Source organism: Scatophagus argus, chromosome 6 (assembly GCF_020382885.2).
Source record: "Scatophagus argus isolate fScaArg1 chromosome 6, fScaArg1.pri, whole genome shotgun sequence".
In the NCBI taxonomy this organism is placed as follows: Eukaryota; Metazoa; Chordata; class Actinopteri; family Scatophagidae; genus Scatophagus; species Scatophagus argus.
In genome coordinates this window covers 18,465,884-18,484,075 of record NC_058498.1, presented here as the reverse complement: position 1 = coordinate 18,484,075, position 18,192 = coordinate 18,465,884, and the positions used below count along the sequence as shown (strand labels likewise).

Below are 18,192 nucleotides of genomic sequence, written 5' to 3'. Positions count from 1 at the left end.
GAGGGATCCTGCACGTGTTTGGGCTTTAGGCCTTTGGTGGTGTTGTCATATATGAGAGCTTTTTTATCACCAGAACATTTAGTGTGTAAGTAAGTAAGTGCACTGACAGAACACAATGAGGACAAAGTGCGTGTTAAACTTGACAGCTTAATTCCATTCATCTAATGCTACAGGAATTGTTTGGGCATAAAAATGTCTGCAATTGTTCAACAGCCAAGTCAAGGCTTGGCTGTTGAACAATTGCAGATTATACAGTCTGCCTATGTCATCCTATCACTGTTACTCTGTGCACTGTGAAGCTGTTGCAATTCTATATCATTTTATTATAGTCATGTACATTTTATATACACAGTATACCAGAACCTCTTACCTTCAATAATACATCCGTTGTGATCAGCTTTATCACTAGATGGCTCACTGACAGGAAAATATAAGGGCAAGATGTAATGTGAAACCAAATGCTCACCTCTATCATAGCCTAGAGCTGAGAACATATAATTAGTTCATCATCATTCGGCTGTCACCCAAACTGTCTGTACGTGAAAAGTCATGAAATGTTGTAACTCAGGTTTCACAGTTATATATATATAGTATATACGGTAGTTTTGTTTTGTTTTGTTACAAAATTTCATTCCTATGGATTCATTCCTATTTTTTATTTTATGTATGGTCTCTTGTATGCCTTCTGTTGTATTCATTTCAATGATGCTGGACACAAATGACACAGATGAGATGTCTAATGTATCGGTTTCTTCACACAAAACAAACAATCCATATTCATGTTGAAATAAAGTTACATAACAATGTACATAGAATCGGTTACTGCTTATTTGTCCTTGACAATTAACAATCCACTGCATCTCAGATATGTTTTCGCTAAAACATACTTTGTAGATTTTGTAGAATTGTATAAGAACATGGTTTTAGGAAAAATACTTGCCATATAACAAGTTTAAGCATTTAAGTAAACTGACTGCATATAAAGAAACAGTAATATTCCTAGCAATCAGCAGCAGCCAGACAGTCACCCCAATAATCATCCCAATAATCACAAACCAAACAGAAGCATACTGAACCAGATTTCTCAAGGGTTCTAGAAACAGTTGATTTGGTATTTGTTTTGTGTGTGTGTTTTTTTTCCACCTAACTTAATGGATGGAGCTTGTTTAGACTGTCTGTGGACGGAGCTTGGACAGGAGAGCGGGGATGATGGTGGGGTCACGCACATGCATGTAGTAGATGGAAGTTGCTCCGACCATGACTGTCAGACTCAACTTCATCAGACGGCCCGTGATGGAGACCTCTTCCTCTTTGAACTGGGAGAAATGGAAGGGAAAAGGTTATGTGTACATTTGTCTTTACCTTGCAGTTTACATTTAGCATTTCAAGGGTTGCAGTGTAGAAAAAACAGCATCCAATTCATACTTTTCTGGTTTTCAGGGGCTGGTACATGCGGTCAAACTGGGTGAAGATTGCTTTGCGGGCTCCAACCCATTTCCCTGGTCCCATCAAGCGGTACTGGTAAGCTGTGACAGGTCCCCATAGAACCTTCTTAAAGAGGGGATAGTCTGTGAAGAAGAGCCAGAGGAGACTTGGGCGCACCCCAATCTCTCCTGCTATGTCATCCATGTAGGAAACAAAGTCCACCTGCAGGGGTGTCAGCTTGGACACAAAGTAGCTGTGGAGAGGACAGATCAGAAATGCATGTAGAAATCCCACACTAATATTGACACAGTGACTCAATATAGTAAAAGTCTAATATGAAAATAATATACTGCATTGTTTGTCTGTACTCTCAACCATGAATCCACTAAAAAAATTTTAAAAGTTGCAAAAATAGTTTTAAAGTTCAAAAAAGTATTTAAACAAGTGTTATTGATCATACTTTAGAGCTGTACTCAGCAACATCATGTATCATCTAGCAGCAAAAGAGCCCTCAAGGTTTGAATAAACCCCATCCAAAGGGGAATACTGGATTTAAATTGCTCAAGTGATCAGAAAAATTACTCCAAGTGAAGGCCAAAATTGCCTTTTGTCTTCTGAATGTGTAACTGGAAGCTGTTTGCTAACATTTTACTCATATGGTTAGAATATATCAATTGCTGCCCCCAAGTGGCCAAAAATATTAATGCTGCTTTAAAAATAGATCATCTAAAATCATCCATTCATTCCACAGGGATATAACTAACTAATTAACTAAATAAACAAAACTAAAAAGTAATCAGGCGAAGGAATACTGGGAACTTAACTGTTTCTCTATGTCCTTGGTGTCCTTGTCAACAGCCTTTATCATGGCCTGGTTTGAGGGCAATTTATTTTGTCCTGAATAGTAAAAAAGAAGACAAACAGAGATAAATATACTGACATGGTTGGAAAGTATCTAGACTAATGGCAGGTGACACAATGGACACACAGCCTTACCACTGAAGACACGTGTCACCCAGCGGGCCTGCATCTCAGCCTGGGGCATGATGGCTCCAAGGGCGTGGATGAAGCCCACTACAGCCAGAGTGGGATGCTCCAGGTTGGGGGGGAAAATGTGCTTGTACAGACCCATACGGTATCCAGACTTGTACATAACATTCCTCGGCAAGAACGGAAAATCATAGTTGTAACCTGTGGCAAACACGATTGTATCCACCTGTAACAAGGAAGAGAAAAGTTACAGCTGAGTGTAAACTGTGCTTGAAATAAAGAAATATTCTTGACGGTATCCTTGGAAACAAAGTCGTCTGACCTTCTCCACACTGCTGCCATCGTCAAAGATCACAGTTGAGCCACAGATCTCCTTCACATTTGGTTTGATGATGACAGAGCCAGACAGAATCTTTAAAGGCAGATCATCATTGATCACTGGGATCTGACTGAAGAGTCTGATAAGGTAGAACGGGCAAATGGAGAAATTAAGATATGACAGACAGAATGACTCAGAATGCAACTTAAATACTGTACGTGCACAGATTCAACACACTGTTCTTTATTCAGCAAGTCATAATACCTAAATGTGATTGTCTGGATTGCTCATACACTTTACAACAACAACAACACAAAGAGGATCGATTTGTTGCAGAGAAATAATCTCTGTGGTGCTAACAGAACCTACCTGTGTGTGGGTTTAAGGGCATACATGGTATGGTCATACATGGCGTTAAGTTTCTTTTCGCCATACCAGTTGAATAAATTGATTGGGAACAACTGGAACAAGATATGGACAAAGCGTGTGTTGTACTTCATGTCCACTGGCAGGCCGTTGTCAGAAACCTGACGGATGACCCAGGCTCCACGACGGGTGCTCATATATACCTGCAAAAGAGAGCAGGAGACAGACAAGCATGGATTATCGTCAATCAGTGTCTTACATCAAAGGAAGACACAAGCAATCTGAAAAAAACGTCCCAACCTGCTCTGCCACTCTGCTGCTCTCCACTGCAATGTCACCTCCTGAGTTACCGATGCCAATCACCACCACCCTCTTCCCACGCATATCTTCAGGTCCCTTGTAGTCCCAGCTGTGCAAGTATTTCCCTTCAAAGGTCTCAATACCTGCAACAAAAGCAGAATGATGTCTTCAGACAATGTGTTACTGCTATGCCAAGATCAGGAAAAACAATGTGATGTTACAGTGCTTTTCAGTGTGGAGTGTTCAGTGTTTCAGTTTTAATGCAAAACATATGTGAAATGTGTGTTTACCGGGGAAGTCTTTGAGCGGCAGGTTTGGGTAGGTGTAGTGACCAGAGCAGCAGATTACTGCATCAAAGACATGCCTCTCCTCCTGTCCATCTCTATTCTCAGTCACCAATTCCCATTTACCAGTGCGAGAAAAGTCTGGTGTCTGTCTGACACTCTTCACAGAGGTCTAAAAACATAAAAAAATACAGTAGATTGGTTTGTGGAGGAATTGTTTTAAATGGCAGCAGTACAATGAGTGGCTCACTTCCTTCTGCTCATGTGGATTTTGTTACCTGGAAACGAATGTGTTGCAGCAGTTTGAAGTGCTCTGCATACATCCTGAAGTATTTCAGGATTTTAGAGTGATGCATGTAGTTGGGATAATCAGCAGGGATGGGGAAGTCACTGTAGCACATCATCTCTTTGGAGATGTTGATGGTGAGGGAGCGGTAGATACTAGCCCTGTTGGGCTCTGACACTTCCTGCAGTGAAGAGGTTGGAAACATGGGGAAAGAAAAAAACAAACATATCAGTTTAGGAGTGAGAGCAAATTAAACCTTCTCCAATACAATTTCATCCAAATATCTTAGTTCATAAACACAAAATGGGTGTCACTTTCTCTGGAGTGGTGACTTGCCTTGAACTTCCACAGTCCACCCATGTCATCGCTGCTTTCAAAGCAGGTTGGCTCCATGCCTTCATCCACACAAGCCTTAATGCTAGTGAGGCCAGAGGGGCCTGCCCCGATCACTGCTACTTTGAGCACCATTGTGGAGCTGCATGAAGAAAAGGGTATTTAAAAAAGTAGAATTCATTGCTGTCATCAAATCTAAGCACATTTGTTTTTACAAATGCGCAACAAGTCCCAATGCTAGTCATCTGTGATCTTGTTGAACCTGTTCTGACAACACTGGTTGAACATTAAATTACACGCATTGTCTTGATGTCCCTAACAGCATCTGGTCGCGTAATATTTTCTGTAATATTCAGTATTGATTGGGGTTTTTTCAGGGGCTGAATTACACACACACAAACTCATTCCCTGTTCATTTAAAATGCTCCACTGAGACCTGTACCTTCGCTAGAATGCAGAGCAGTTAGTTTCTGTCAGGACACTGAAACCTGACCTACTGGCCGAAAAAGCCAAACCTGTGCAACCTTTGCATTACTTAAAATTACCCATTCACAAACTATTTTACACTTCTTTGATAACCATCTGTGATTCTTTTCATGATTCAGTCGTGTTGTGGTTTAATCAAATCAGTCAACTAACTACAGCTAACTACTCTCCTTCTTACCTTATTGAATGTGTGATGTTTTCTCTTTCCTGTGTTCCTGAGTGCGACATGCATCACCTGTGCACTAACTTTAATACTGAGGCGGTGACTGAGGAGATGCCTTTTCTTTTTTTTCCTCCCTAATGCTGCCCAAAAAAGGCAACATACAAGTTAAAACATGTCTACCCAAAACAAAGAGGTTTGGCTTTGACTAAATTTTAATTTCTGTGCTGTGAATTAAATTGAGAGGATGAACTTTGAAAGAGCATTAAGGAGTAGTTAACAATAATTACACATGTTTATCTGACATGAAATGAGACAGATTTAGATTTGTTCCCCATTTAATTAAAAATCATTACACTCAAATCATTCAAGAATAACCTCAGGAAATGTAGAACAGCACATTCAAATCTGCTGAACATGACACAGTGTAATCACATACAGGCATATGTATACACATCAAGAACAAGGTCTATACAGCAAACACACTATATAATTTATAGCATTTAGCAGGCAAAATGGAGCACAGTGAAACAAACTGGAGCTGGCTTAATGTTCAACAGAGTGCAAGAACAGATGTGATGACAGTCTTTGAGAGCGGAACAAACAAAATGCATTTTTCTTTATGGTGGAGGCTCTCAACCTGCAAGTAAACAGGTGACACATGGCATGTGCAAAATCTATTCTGTAATCATTGTCACATATAGCTTTTTCTTAGGCTTCTGCTTGATCTCAATATTAACATGTAAAACAGCACAAAAACCAAACATAAAAATCATTTGGTCACAGAGTTCACTGTCCAGCATATAAAATAAAAAAAGCTAGAAGCTACCACCTCACTTGCTGGTCATCTTTTCACTCACGCTAGGAAGAACGAATATTGCAGGAAGAGTGCACAACAAGTCTCCATTCTGGCAGCAGCCTACCAGGAAACAGTTTTTTGTTGGTTCATACCAAGCCACGTCCAGTGGTTCACAGTCAAATGCACGATATTGGTAAAAACTGCAAAGACACAAAAATTAAACATTCTTTCTGTCAAAAATAATGCTTAAAGTGGATAAATTATAGATTTACACTTCAATAGACAAATAAAAAAAACAAGCCAACAAGAATGAAACTTGCACACGTAGATTAAAAATTTGTTTTTTTTTTTCTGGCAGTGCCAAGATGTGTGTGTGTGTGTGTAAAGTGAGTGAGACAGAACCTGTTGTTGTGTAACTCCTACACACCAACACAGCAGTAAAAGTTGCTCAGAAAGGTTAATAGTGTGCATGAGGTGAAAAAATATGATAAGTTCTGCTCAACAGTTGCATTTTCTGAGAAGTATGTGATGATTAAAAAACAGGATTTAAATACAAAAATGCTCTTTAGTTTGTATTTAGCTTGAGCTGAACAAAACAAAAAAGGCTGACAGTGTGTATGCACGCTCATACTCTGATTTTATAGTTAGTTGCAAATACTGAAACCAATAATTATTGCTCAAATCCGCCTAAAAAATGTCTTATTGAGAGCTTGTGAGATGCGGTAGGGGTGCAGGACAGCCAACACTTGTCAGGGCACAAATCAAAGACAACCTTGTGCTCCAATGGCTTATGTATGAGTCTCCGAGACAGCACTTGCCATGCCAAACACCAAATGTGTTACAACATCTAGACCACTGACGTCATTTAGAGTTCAATATTAATCTCAGCCTAGCTTACTAATCAGTAGCTGTCTTGCCCAAATCACTGGGTCAGTACAAAGATACGGATTAATCATCAATCTCCTCTGAGTAATAGAAATACACCCTCACGACCAGACAAAATGAGATGGTCAGCATGAGTTAGGATTAACCCCCAGACATACAAACACACACCAAGACCTGCAAAGAGGGATGAACTGTGGGAAGACCTGGAAGACTATTGCCCTTGTGAATCTTCGACTTACAACACAACTGTGTTGCAATTCATTTTCAGTTTCTGCTAATGAATAAACTTATTGTAGTTTTGTCTGAGACTAGAATTATCACCACACAATTATTGACAGGGTGTTTTCACAGCAAGCTGTCAGGTAAAAAACCAAGCTTTTAAATCAGGTGCATTCTGTGATTTCTACTATCAGGTTATGATTGTTAATCTGAATAAATGGTATTTTTTTACAATTCAGTAAATGTGCTCATCACTGCAACTTCTATTATTAGTCTGAGCAAGTGATCAAGTATGAACTTCACCTTCCCTGAACTGTACGTAAACCTCGGCTACACCTTGTTTCATAGGTGTTCAGGCTAGTAGCACAAAGCCCAGGAACTCATAAAAAGCTGGAATAATGTGAGTTTCATGAAATCAGCGAGATCTTGACTGAAAATTCACAGTCCCAGCTCAGGTTTAATGGCATGTCATGTCAATGAGGGTTAGTAAACATAGAGATGGAAAAGAAATTCTCCCACAATGTTGTGAATAAGTCAAAAGCTTCTAAAATATCACTGATGTGATTCTGTTGCCAAACTACGGGCTATGAACCAGTCAATAAAACCACAGCTGATCATATACTTCAACTCTTGTTACTTTAAATCAGTAACCATAAAATCTGTGACTCTTTTGTCATTAATTGGACCAAACTGTGGTTATTGACAGATATATTAACATACTGTACAGTACACTAATACTACAACTAGTGTATATACTTCATGATAACATTTAGCCTAAGTGATTTGTGTTTATGTGTGTAACCTGATAAGAATAAGATTAAGTCTATGTGATCCATCACAGTTAATTAGTAATAAGGAATATGCAATATGATCTGGTTGACTATAAATGAAACAATGATACTGTCAAAGAAATACAAATGATGTGGTCAAATGAAATCCATGTTTCTGATGGTTTGGATGTTGCATGTCTAATCCTATCAGATGTAGTCAAGTGAGGAGGAGATAAAGATTCTGTTAACTGTGTGGCAGTGGGGCAAGCTGGAGGTGAAGAGGAGCTGCTGAGTGGAGAATGCCTATGACTAAAATCCAGACCAGTTCCTAGAAATGGTCCAAAAGAAAGATGACAGGTGAAGACAGGTGAGTAATATGCGGCTGTCAGCTCTGGTCTCAAATGAGAGCAATAACATGAGGGACACACTGTCTGTGAAATATCTGTGAACCAAATAGGTTTATATGTGTGGGCACTTAGTTAACTGCAGTTGCTACAGGACACTTTTATACGCTAAACAAGGAATTTCATCAGGCTATGATTAGCAGAACAAAACAAAAAGAAATTGTTCCTGATGCATTAATTGATTAAAGCTTTGTAGAAAAAAAATGTGTTTTTTTCCAAAGGAAATGATTCACATGAATTATTTAACCTCTCTTCTGCGATGTAAAGTTAGAGGCAATATCCAAATCAAGCCTCAAGTGGAAAGCTCAGACTTTTAACACCAAAAGTATACTTTTGGCATACAGATTAAATCACTTCAGGGGTACAAAGCAACTGTTAAAACTTAAAAAGGTTCTTACTGAGTTCATTTTGTGTTCATGTTGTACTTAAGTCAGGCCAGTGAGGGGAGTGGCGTCGCAGCAGGAGACAATCTGGACAATTCTGTATCTCATTGCCTTTTCTGATTAAAAGTCCTACTTATTGCAGGCAGGCCATTCATTGCAACCTTAGACTGAGTGCTGAAAGTGGGCTTTTGAACTTAAATGTAAGATAACAGCAGAACAACACTGTATTTGACAGAACTCACTTCTCTAATCAAAGTGTAAACTGAAGGTGTTCAAGTACTCTTACAGTAAAGATTTGAACCACCATGTATCCTTCTTCATCAGTCCTTAAAATTAAGCTAACTGTCCCAGCAGCCCTTGTAGAGTCTGAGGTGAGAGCCACAGCATTTCCACTAGGTTATACTGACAATAGCCCATCCAGAACCCAAACATCACATCAGTCACGTTGTGCCTGCCCAGCAGCACTCGGCTTAGGCCCACCAGGCCAGCCCACAGCAGGACGAGGACCCTCAGCGGTGCAGCCAGCACAAGGTGGGCCAGCAGGAACCGTCCACACATGGCAGCACGGGTGGCGTGACCCGAAGGAAAGGAGTAGCGGTCCACAGAAAAGGTGGCAAACATGTCCATACGGTTGTGTGCTGGCCGACGCCGACGAACGACTGCCTTAACAATGGTAACCAGGACCAGGTCCAACAGCAGGCCTGTTGGGGATGAAGGGGAGATGGAGAAGAAGATGTGTTATACATCATGAAGAAACAGCAATGTAATCAATTGACACAGGTGTACTGGCAATGATGTCGCTTAATAGCTTAGTTGCCGTCACTGGGAAGCTATGCACAAATCAGAACCAGACTAATAAGTGATTTCTTTGTGAAGGAAAGTGCCCACTCTCAACCACAAGAATGGTGAAAGTGTCTCAGAGTACAGAGTACATTACCCTGACCAGTACAGACCAGAAAGAAGAGGACACATCCAGCTGACTGATCTGAGCGAAGTGTTTGCTTTGCAACCATCTGGTGGTTGCTTCAGGACTGACACCATGGCAGACAGCAATACATGCTGCTAATCATGTACTGCTCGGGGAAAATATTAATTGATCATTTAACTGACGTTTTAAGTTATCCAGATTCACAAAACAATGATAATCAAGAATAGAACTACTGTCAAACTCATGTTATTGTTATAAATGTTATAAATTCATGTTAGTGTAATTCACAACACTGATAAAAGCTAACACTCTGTACGGGCCTGTCAGTTTCAGGGCAATGAAAAAGGCTTTTCAGTAGGAAAAACAGATGTTAGTAATAAAGTAATGACAATATTAATTCTCCTTTCAAGACCAAAAAAACTCATGTGAAAAAGTACTGCACAAAGTGTTTCTGATCATATCTAGAGGAAAACAACATCTTATATTTTAAAATATGGATCACTGCACTTGATTTGGACTCAGTGGATGTGTTTTTTTTTTATGTTGGTTCTTCCCATTGATTATATAAAAAGATTTTATAATCAACTGTTACTTACAGGGCTGCAGTGTTGAATAATTAATGCCACAGTCAGGTGGCACTGAGCCATTGCTGTTGGGAGTCCAGTGAAAGGATTTCAGCAAAATGAGCATGTAACAGTACATTTTAGTCATTACTGATAACTACTCAATGGTCAGATAACTGCCGTTTTAACTGGAGTGGGCAACTTCCTCAGAAACAAATTAACAACAACAAATTAAACTGGTCTGTCTTTTCTTTTAACTGTTTATGCAGAGGACCAGAGGCTGTCACTTACTGTCTAATTGCAGGGATTCAGGATGGTTGACTGGTAAATATTAAATGATCACTGAAACAAGTCCATGGTAAAATAAATGCAATAAATGATTAATAGATTAGACTCAACTATCAGAATTGTTACCAACACTTAATTCATCAATCACCCGTTGTTTCCAGTGATAGCTAATAGAGCGATGCATTTCTGATGGAGGAAAGATAAAATGGGTCAGAAACATAACATAAATGGTGATGGGAGGTGAGACCACCTGTGAAGAGCTGCGCATGGCAGGTGAGAACAAGGGAAGAGCAGGAGGGCAGCAACACAAATCCTGCACATCAAAATTTGTCTGAGTGAGTTCCCTGAAGGCATACAAGAAGAAAAGCGTTTTACCCATGAGAAGGTTGAGCATGACTTCCTGTCCGGCAGCACTGTCACTCTTGTACAGGCAGTAGGCGGTGCAGGCCAGCCAGGGGATGCCATGCCCCGATATCTCCAACAGTTTCATCAAGGGGCGTACACTGCCCCAAGACGAGTCCTCACAGGCACACACCCCCAGCCGCTTGGACAGCCACAGGTCGATGGCAAGCAGGGAGCTTAGGGCTACGCGGATGAAGGAGGGGTTGAGCCGTATTCCGTCCTCTTCCGAAAGCCCCTGGCCACTTGCCGATCCCGTGGAGGAGCTGGAGCCCCTGCGGCGAGTGGGGCTTTCCGAGGCTCGAAGGCGGGCGGTAGTCGGGTCGGAACCCTGCCGCTGAAGGAGGTGAGGCGCCGAGGACCGGTTCAGCGGCTTCGTCAGCGACATAAAGTCGAAGCGGCCGTTGGAGCTGCCCAGCACCGGACTTCCTCCGCTGCGACCGGGGTTTTTAGCTTTAGGTGAAGGCATTTTGTCTGTTAAAATGCCGACGTAGACAGATGTGATGTAGTTGCAGCGCAGTGGTAATTTTTTCTGCAGTGCTGTGCGGGTCGTCGCTCCTTTAACTCATCTATAGATTTCACAATTCATATCACGTACAATAGCACTGGGCTGTACCGCCATCTTTGTTGTTCCATTACCAAAGCACCCTGGGAAATTGTGTTTTATCTACAAAGGCACACGTCACTCGTCTCTTCTGACTCTCTGCGTGACAAGACGCTATGACAGACAGCACATTGTTATGGCCCTAAAATACAGATAAGATAAATGAAATAAAAACATTAGATCTAATTGATGTTAAATAAATTAAAATTAATGTTCTATCCCCAACAAATAAGAGAAATTCATATTTGTCTTTGGATTCAAATGGGCTTATTAAATCTGGCAAAGTTGTAGTGGTTTTGTTTGTTTGTTTTTTTGGTCCCCTACTCAAAGTTGTGGTGTCTCTTGGACATTATATTCACAAAATCAGATTGCTTTTTGTCCTACCAAATATATCCTTATTTGTGCTTTGAAGAAATCTGGGCAACACTTCGTAATATGCTTTTCTGCTTTCCAGAATATGTTTGTAATCGTATTGTTCCTGTAATAAGGTTGTTTAAAGATTGGGGGAAATAAATGCTCTTTTATGTTGAAGGCTCCTGGTTGGTGTCGATTGTCTGCGGAACGGCAGTTAACCCCGCCCCATATCCGGCTCCGTTCATGTGGACCTGCTCACTACAGGCCAGACACACAAGTTGAGTCCCCTTCTTTCCTCTTGTGTCCGAGCTGCAGAACAGACACGATCATGCCTGGACTTCTCTTGGGAGACGTGTTCCCCAACTTCGAGGCCAACACCACCATCGGGAAGATCAAGTTCCACGACTTCCTGGGAAACTCGTAAGTGCGCAGGCGTCCCGTTTTCACATTTGTTTTGTTCTGTGTTTTGATATATATGCTTTTCCCCTATATGCACCCTTTAATTGAGCCATGGTAATGTTAGCCTGCTGTGTGCGGGCCTGTCGTCAGACCGCACATCCCTGACCTGATTAAAGATCCATTCTGAATTCAAAAGCTAAGGCGTATGATATTACAGACATATGGCACACAAGTCCAGAGACGTGCACGCCGTGGTTTCACTCTGACTGTCATGTGGCACCTCCCGCCTGACAGGGTTAAACAGTGTTAGATTGGGTTACACAAGCGTGACTCGGCTGAATTAGACAACGTTACTGTCCCGTAAATGTGATACGTAGGCTAAAAGAGAGCAATGGCAGCAAGGTTTGTTTCAGTCAGGATAAAGCTTGTGTGGTGTTTGTATGCCTCAGTGCTTGTATCTTCTGTTGCCATCCACTCTTGTGTCCAACCCCGTTGGACAAATCTGTCTATTGTAAAACAGCAGAGAGGAAGGAATACTATTGTATTATGCTTATTATGTATTATTGAGTGCATTATGCTCAACAACTTATTGCAGAATGATTTTCACGAGTGGATCAACCTGTTCTGATCTGGCAGACTGAACAACATGAAACTAATAGTCCAGTGGGCTGCATCAAGTGCCCAGGGAGCAAATTAGGGCTTAAGTGCCTTGCTCAAGGGCACATCAGCTGGCTAATGGAGGAGGGGAGCATTTTTTCTCATTAATCACTCCATCACACGAATCAAACCGGCAACCCTCCGATCACAAGCTGCTTGACATAAACACATGACATAAACTGCTGAAACTGTACACATAAATGTAAGGAAAATGGCCAGTTATAGTAATTGTATAAAAAATTCATTAGGGAGAATAGACATTGGACCATGACAGGCCACGACTGGTGGAAACTTTGTCCTAGTTTTAAAGTTCATCATGTTTTTGCTGCAATGGTTGACTGAGTTTTTTTTGTGTGTGCATATGAGTGGCAGCCAAGTGGAAAAGTTGGAACCTAGCAGTTCCAGTAGAGCAAAAAAACAAATATAAGACTGTTCTTTTCAAATGCAAACAAGTGTGAAACATTTTTTGGTAAAATATCACGTGTCTTACCAATATGTGAACTATGTTGTTTTTAATACAGATCATTTAATTTGCAGATAAAACGCACATTCCTGTTAGAAACTGCGTCACAGTCCAGGGTTTATTCTTCTAGAACAAAGTGGGATGGTCCCAGTCTAATCCGGGCTTCTGGTCACTCCAGTATCAGGTGATCACAGTAACTGTATGGAGGAGAAACTTTTTTGTTGCCTTCCCTCCCTGTGATAGCTTGCTGTACCACATAGAAGAATAAATCCACACAAATCATGTGAGGCAGAAGATTCATGTGATTCCAAGGTGAATTATCCCTTTAAAAAGATCATTTCATTTCATTTGGAAATTTCATGCTTGCTTCTTCAAGCAAATTTCACGGTGATGTTTTTGCCAGAAAACTCACATCTGTCTGACCCTTTATCCCCTTCTTGTCGAACACATTGTACATTTTCAGCGCAGCACAGCTTGACACAATGTCTTGGACTTGAGTAAGATTTACAAACACCTGTTGCGTCAGTCTGTGCCTGGAATTTCCTCTACTGGGACTTAATGTTCTCTGTCATTATTTTAATCATCATTTCTTACTCTTCTCTTGTCTCAGCTTGCACTCCTTGGCCTTCTACTCATATTGGCCTTTTTGCCTTTACACTCAATGGGAAACATGGGCACTTCATCAAGTCATAAACGCCCAGCCACAACAGAACAAAGAAAACAGATCAAATTCATACTCTGAGATGTCTCAGATTAGCTATGTGATGTGTATTAAATGCTCTGTTGTTTGAAAGCAAGTACATTTGTTAAGTTTACTTCAGTTAGTATTTAGCTTAGAAGTGTGTCACACCAGTTCACACTCTGAGCTTCATGCAAGGTCAGTCTTACAAAGGAATCCTTGAGTGTATACCACTAAGCTAGAAAAGGATGGAAGGAAGATCAAAGTATTCCTTGCTTTCTGTGTGTTTTCCCTGTGCAGATGGGGCATCCTGTTCTCCCACCCAAGGGACTTCACTCCTGTGTGTACCACCGAGCTCGCCCGCGCTGCGAGGCTCAGCAGTGAGTTCAAGAAACGAGACGTGAAGATGATTGCCTTGTCCATTGACAGCGTTGAGGATCACTGCAGCTGGAGCAAGGTTGGTGATGCAAACACACACACACACACACACACACACACACACACACACACACACACACACACAGACCAGTGATGTGCGGTGAGGTTTGTGGTTGGGGAGGCACTGACTTTCAAGGTTCAGTCGAAGAATTTTAAATTTATAGCGGCTCAGAGGAAGCATATTTGTAATTCCACAGTTCAAAATAAAAGAAAAAAAGAAGAATGTAAAAATAAATTCAGAGAATCCTTTTAATAAATGTAATTTCGTTTCCATTTCTTTTATCCATGGCCATGGTTAAAGGTAGCCAGTTCTTTTCTCTTGTTTTCCAGCGATTAGGGATGTGTTTTTGAAGCGGGCACCAATTTCCTTCGATAGTATTAGTATGTACTCCATTTATAGAGTCTTTTAAAGAACGACTGTGACAAACAGTCTGATGATCGTAACATTTGGGCATGTCTTTGTAGCCCCTCCACTTATCGGTTCTCATTATTGATCCCAGTGCTACATATACACATACATCTTGGCACACCTGGTTTATTTGCTTAATTTGCTTCTTGAGTTTGGTATACTCAATAAGCAAGGCACAGGCAATAGATTTCAATGGTGTTGAGTAAAATCAATCAATTTATAAAAATTCTCTAGTCCTTTTTCCACCTGTTCAGGAAGGTAAGGCAAAAAGAGACCGTTTCAATTTGCACTTCGACCATGTAAAAACTGTGGTCCAACATGTTTCAGAAACGGTACAAGCTAGCGAAAAATAAAAACAGTGTACTGGATTGTTTGGTTGTAAACCACGTATTAAACTCTCGACCTTCAGGCTCACTATCGCCCCCGTCTGTGATGCAGCGGTACTGGCTGCCTCACGGAAAGCTTTTTCCTTGTTGATTTTTGTCTGATCAACAAGACTTAAATGTTACACAGATACATGAAATACATTATCGAACACTATGGCAATTGACGTATAAAAAAGTGTCTTCAAGCAGGATATTGGAAACACGCGCCGAGTGCACGCGCTCAATTCACTTTGTGAGGGATTGTGCCATCTGGGGGAGGCACGGTTCCACGCTGCCTCACCTCTTGTCTCTCCGTTGTATTTTAACAGGAAATACAGGATTTCAGCGATTTTGACTATAAAAATGATCAAAACTTGTCGGAACCACACCGAAATTGCATTAAAGCACGTGGCAGTGGATAAATATTAATACTTATTTTATGGTCTGTTGTCTCTATTTTTCCTCATGATGCCTCCCCTGACTGCACGCCACTGACACAGACACACACTTTTAATGTTTAACTCTGCCTCTGTTTTTAACTGTGATGTTTACAAGGTGAAAAGGATAACTTTAGCAGGTCAGCCAGCTGGGGGTGCAGAGATTAGTAACACTGAGATATGTTTGTTGTGCAACACTGAGATTCTAAAACTTTCAGTTGGCTTACTATCCCAAGATGTTGACAGCAGTGTCATAAATCAGTCACATGAGTATTATCTTCCAACTCCACCTTTTTAATCTCTTTTGGACAGGATCCTTTCTTTTCATTCTTGCTGTAATTTGAATTGTGTCCTCTCATGGCCCCTCATAGGGACTTTGTCCATGCTATTGCGCCACTGTTTATGGCTCGTGAAAAAGTTAAATATTAAAGGTGATTCATAAAACCTGAGCTGCGATGATGAACATGCCTGTGAGGCTTAAGAGAATGATGATTATGATAATGATATTCAAACATCAAACACTGACAAATCTGTAAAGGCTGAATGTGTCCCTTCTGTCTGTGTAGGATGTGATGGCATTTAACAGTGAGGCTGAAAGCGCTCTGCCCTTCCCCATCATCGCTGATGACAAGAGGGAGCTGTCTGTCAAGCTGGGCATGCTGGACCCTGACGAGAAAGACAAGGATGGAATACCCCTCACTGCACGCTGTGTACGAAACCTGTCCTCCATTCATCATCATCACCAGCATTGTCATATAGTCTGTGGAAGATAAAAATTTGTTGTTGCTGATCACCACATCAGTTGGTCGCGGGCAGTCGGATCAGAGCAAAACTATGTCTTTGCGTCAAGGACTGTCGACTGGCAGACACAATGTAATTTCATGGAGCCTGAGGTTGGCTAAAGTAATCATCATGCGACACACACTGGCTAAAGCTCTCCCACGTTATGTGTTTCTGTACATGTTAAAGATAGAATGGCATTTTTTAGGAAAATAATTATTTTGTTCTTAGGGCCTTTGGATCCTCATCACCAGAGTGGAAAAGAAACACATTTTGTTGGGTGTTATGTTGACCCTGTCTCACCTTACCCCATTTTAGGTCTTTGTGATTGGCCCCGACAAGAAGCTGAAGCTTTCCATCCTTTACCCTGCCACCACGGGAAGGAACTTTGATGAGCTGCTTCGAGTTATCGACTCCCTGCAGCTCACTGCACAGAAGAAGGTCGCCACACCTGTTGACTGGAAGGTAAACAGTGAAACGATGTGTGTATGTCAGTGAAAATGCATGGCCCTCTTAGACAGATTATGTTGTGACATTTAGCTTAACTGTGCACACATCTACAGCACAATGTCTGCGCTTTCACAATCATTTAGCCCCTGTAGATAGAAAATTCATGCTGTGATACACTGCCATGTCCTGTTTAATATTATTGTAACATCTGATCAGTAGAACTTGTCAGCAACTTGATCAGTGATAGCATTTATTTCTACTGAAAAATTTCTACTTCTGTAAATACCAGTATAGCAGGAATTCACTCTTTCTGACCACCGCCAGCTGCCTGTTAGCTTGGCATTGCTGAAAGCAGGTGGGAAAAGTACCCTGACTTTTTCCAAAGTTTACAAAAATCCCCTGTGAACACCTGTAAAACCAACATGTTATATTTAGTTTGCTTCATTTGCTTTAAGGGGATTCTGAGCCAGACTATTTTCATACATGGAGCACTGACCAGTGTTAAACCGAACTGTTTGCCTGCTCCAGATTCATACAGGTTGAACAGTTTACAGACATTGTGGTGGTATTCCTTTAGTTTCTGCAGTTACTTCAGCCAATCCTTTTTATTTGCTTCTCTCATTTCCTTGAATCTGAAAGTTAAAATGCCTGAAAACAAAGTCAACATTGTCCGTCTTCAATAATTTCTCCAGTAAATTACACGAGAACTAAAGAAAATTCAAAATGACATTTAAAAAAAATTACATCTCACATCTTTTACCTTGATTCACTCCCTTTTTTAAATGAGAGAACTGAAGAAGATGAACAAAAAGCACATGGCAAAGGAGCCACATTTGGCTGCAGCACAATTAATGTCCCGCTGACGGCTTGCTCTAACGCCGTCACTAGACCCTGCTTTCAAAGCGCACTTCTCTGTTCTTGTGTCTCTTTCAGCCTGGTGATAAAGTCATGGTCATTCCCTCACTTTCTGAGGCTGAGGCTACTACTCTCTTCCCAAGTGGTGTGACCACTAAAGACATGCCTTCGGGGAAGAATTATTTGCGCTACACCCAGCTGTGAACAATCACTAAAGAATATATCCCACTCTAGTTTACCGCTGTTGCACCTGGAAATCATTGGATGATAATTCACACGTAGAGCTGACCAACAGCATAGATGTTCTGATCTGGGTTGGTGACTTGTTATTTAGTCCGCATTGAACCAGTAGGATTTATAGAGTCAGCATAGAGTGCCTTGTTTACCTTCCTTCAATAAATTCTTTTGACACATCCTTTGATTTTTTTCTTTTTTATTTGAGTCCTTACGCACTGTTCATTGAGGCACAACAAAGGAAGCCTGGTAACAACTTGGTGTGCCACTAGGTGTCCTTCTGTAGCCTGAAATAAAACTCACTGTTCTGCTTTTGCTGTAGTACTATGGTTGTATCAATAGGTGGCAGTATTTGCACTACGATTGTCACATTGATGGTTTCCTCTGACAGCACTGTTCTCATCTCATCTGTTCTCAACAATTGCAGTGATAGGGAGTGGTGCCACATAGACTGAAATGGCTACTTTACAGGCATGCACAT

General features: G+C 41.1%; 3 protein-coding genes and 1 long non-coding RNA gene across 4 annotated transcripts; 1 reads left to right on the top strand and 3 right to left on the bottom strand.

Annotated features, from left to right (window-relative positions):
- Nucleotides 1–602: 602 nt before the first annotated feature.
- Nucleotides 603–5,101, bottom strand: LOC124060360 (flavin-containing monooxygenase 5-like). The gene is made up of 11 exons (XM_046391237.1): nt 4,968–5,101; nt 4,307–4,445; nt 3,963–4,151; nt 3,691–3,856; nt 3,401–3,543; nt 3,104–3,303; nt 2,738–2,873; nt 2,422–2,641; nt 2,250–2,322; nt 1,426–1,678; nt 603–1,316 (listed from the first exon to the last, which is right to left on the bottom strand). The coding sequence occupies exons 1-11, from the start codon at nt 5,015–5,017 to the stop codon at nt 1,167–1,169; spliced, it is 1,719 nt and encodes a 572-aa protein (XP_046247193.1). The 5' UTR covers nt 5,018–5,101; the 3' UTR covers nt 603–1,166.
- A 168-nt stretch (nt 5,102–5,269) lies between these two features.
- Nucleotides 5,270–11,350, bottom strand: plpp6 (phospholipid phosphatase 6). The gene is made up of 2 exons (XM_046391238.1): nt 10,564–11,350; nt 5,270–9,110 (listed from the first exon to the last, which is right to left on the bottom strand). Exons 1-2 carry the CDS (start codon nt 11,054–11,056, stop codon nt 8,743–8,745), a joined length of 861 nt encoding a protein of 286 aa, XP_046247194.1. The 5' UTR covers nt 11,057–11,350; the 3' UTR covers nt 5,270–8,742.
- Nucleotides 11,351–11,788: 438 nt separating this feature from the next.
- On the top strand, nt 11,789–17,892 carry prdx6 (peroxiredoxin 6). The gene is made up of 5 exons (XM_046391239.1): nt 11,789–11,965; nt 14,044–14,200; nt 15,959–16,102; nt 16,491–16,637; nt 17,556–17,892. The coding sequence occupies exons 1-5, from the start codon at nt 11,874–11,876 to the stop codon at nt 17,679–17,681; spliced, it is 666 nt and encodes a 221-aa protein (XP_046247195.1). The 5' UTR covers nt 11,789–11,873; the 3' UTR covers nt 17,682–17,892.
- Nucleotides 16,481–17,637, bottom strand: LOC124060363. Its single transcript, XR_006843559.1, has 2 exons — nt 17,383–17,637; nt 16,481–17,270 (listed from the first exon to the last, which is right to left on the bottom strand). It is a non-coding gene; the product is annotated as an uncharacterized LOC124060363 (long non-coding RNA).
- Nucleotides 17,893–18,192: the final 300 nt, after the last annotated feature.

Coding starts and splice junctions, on each gene's coding strand:
- LOC124060360 (XM_046391237.1), bottom strand. CDS start 5,017: ATGTCGCACTCAGGAACACAGGAAAGAGAAAACATCACACATTCAATA. Junction 4,152..4,306: donor GTGGACTGTGGAAGTTCAAG/GCAAGTCACCAC, acceptor TCTTCACTGCAG/GAAGTGTCAGAGCCCAACAG. Junction 3,304..3,400: donor GCAGCAGAGTGGCAGAGCAG/GTTGGGACGTTT, acceptor TCTCTTTTGCAG/GTATATATGAGCACCCGTCG.
- plpp6 (XM_046391238.1), bottom strand. CDS start 11,056: ATGCCTTCACCTAAAGCTAAAAACCCCGGTCGCAGCGGAGGAAGTCCG. Junction 9,111..10,563: donor CATGCTCAACCTTCTCATGG/GTAAAACGCTTT, acceptor CATCCCCAACAG/GCCTGCTGTTGGACCTGGTC.
- prdx6 (XM_046391239.1), top strand. CDS start 11,874: ATGCCTGGACTTCTCTTGGGAGACGTGTTCCCCAACTTCGAGGCCAAC. Junction 11,966..14,043: donor CACGACTTCCTGGGAAACTC/GTAAGTGCGCAG, acceptor TTCCCTGTGCAG/ATGGGGCATCCTGTTCTCCC. Junction 16,638..17,555: donor CCACACCTGTTGACTGGAAG/GTAAACAGTGAA, acceptor TGTCTCTTTCAG/CCTGGTGATAAAGTCATGGT.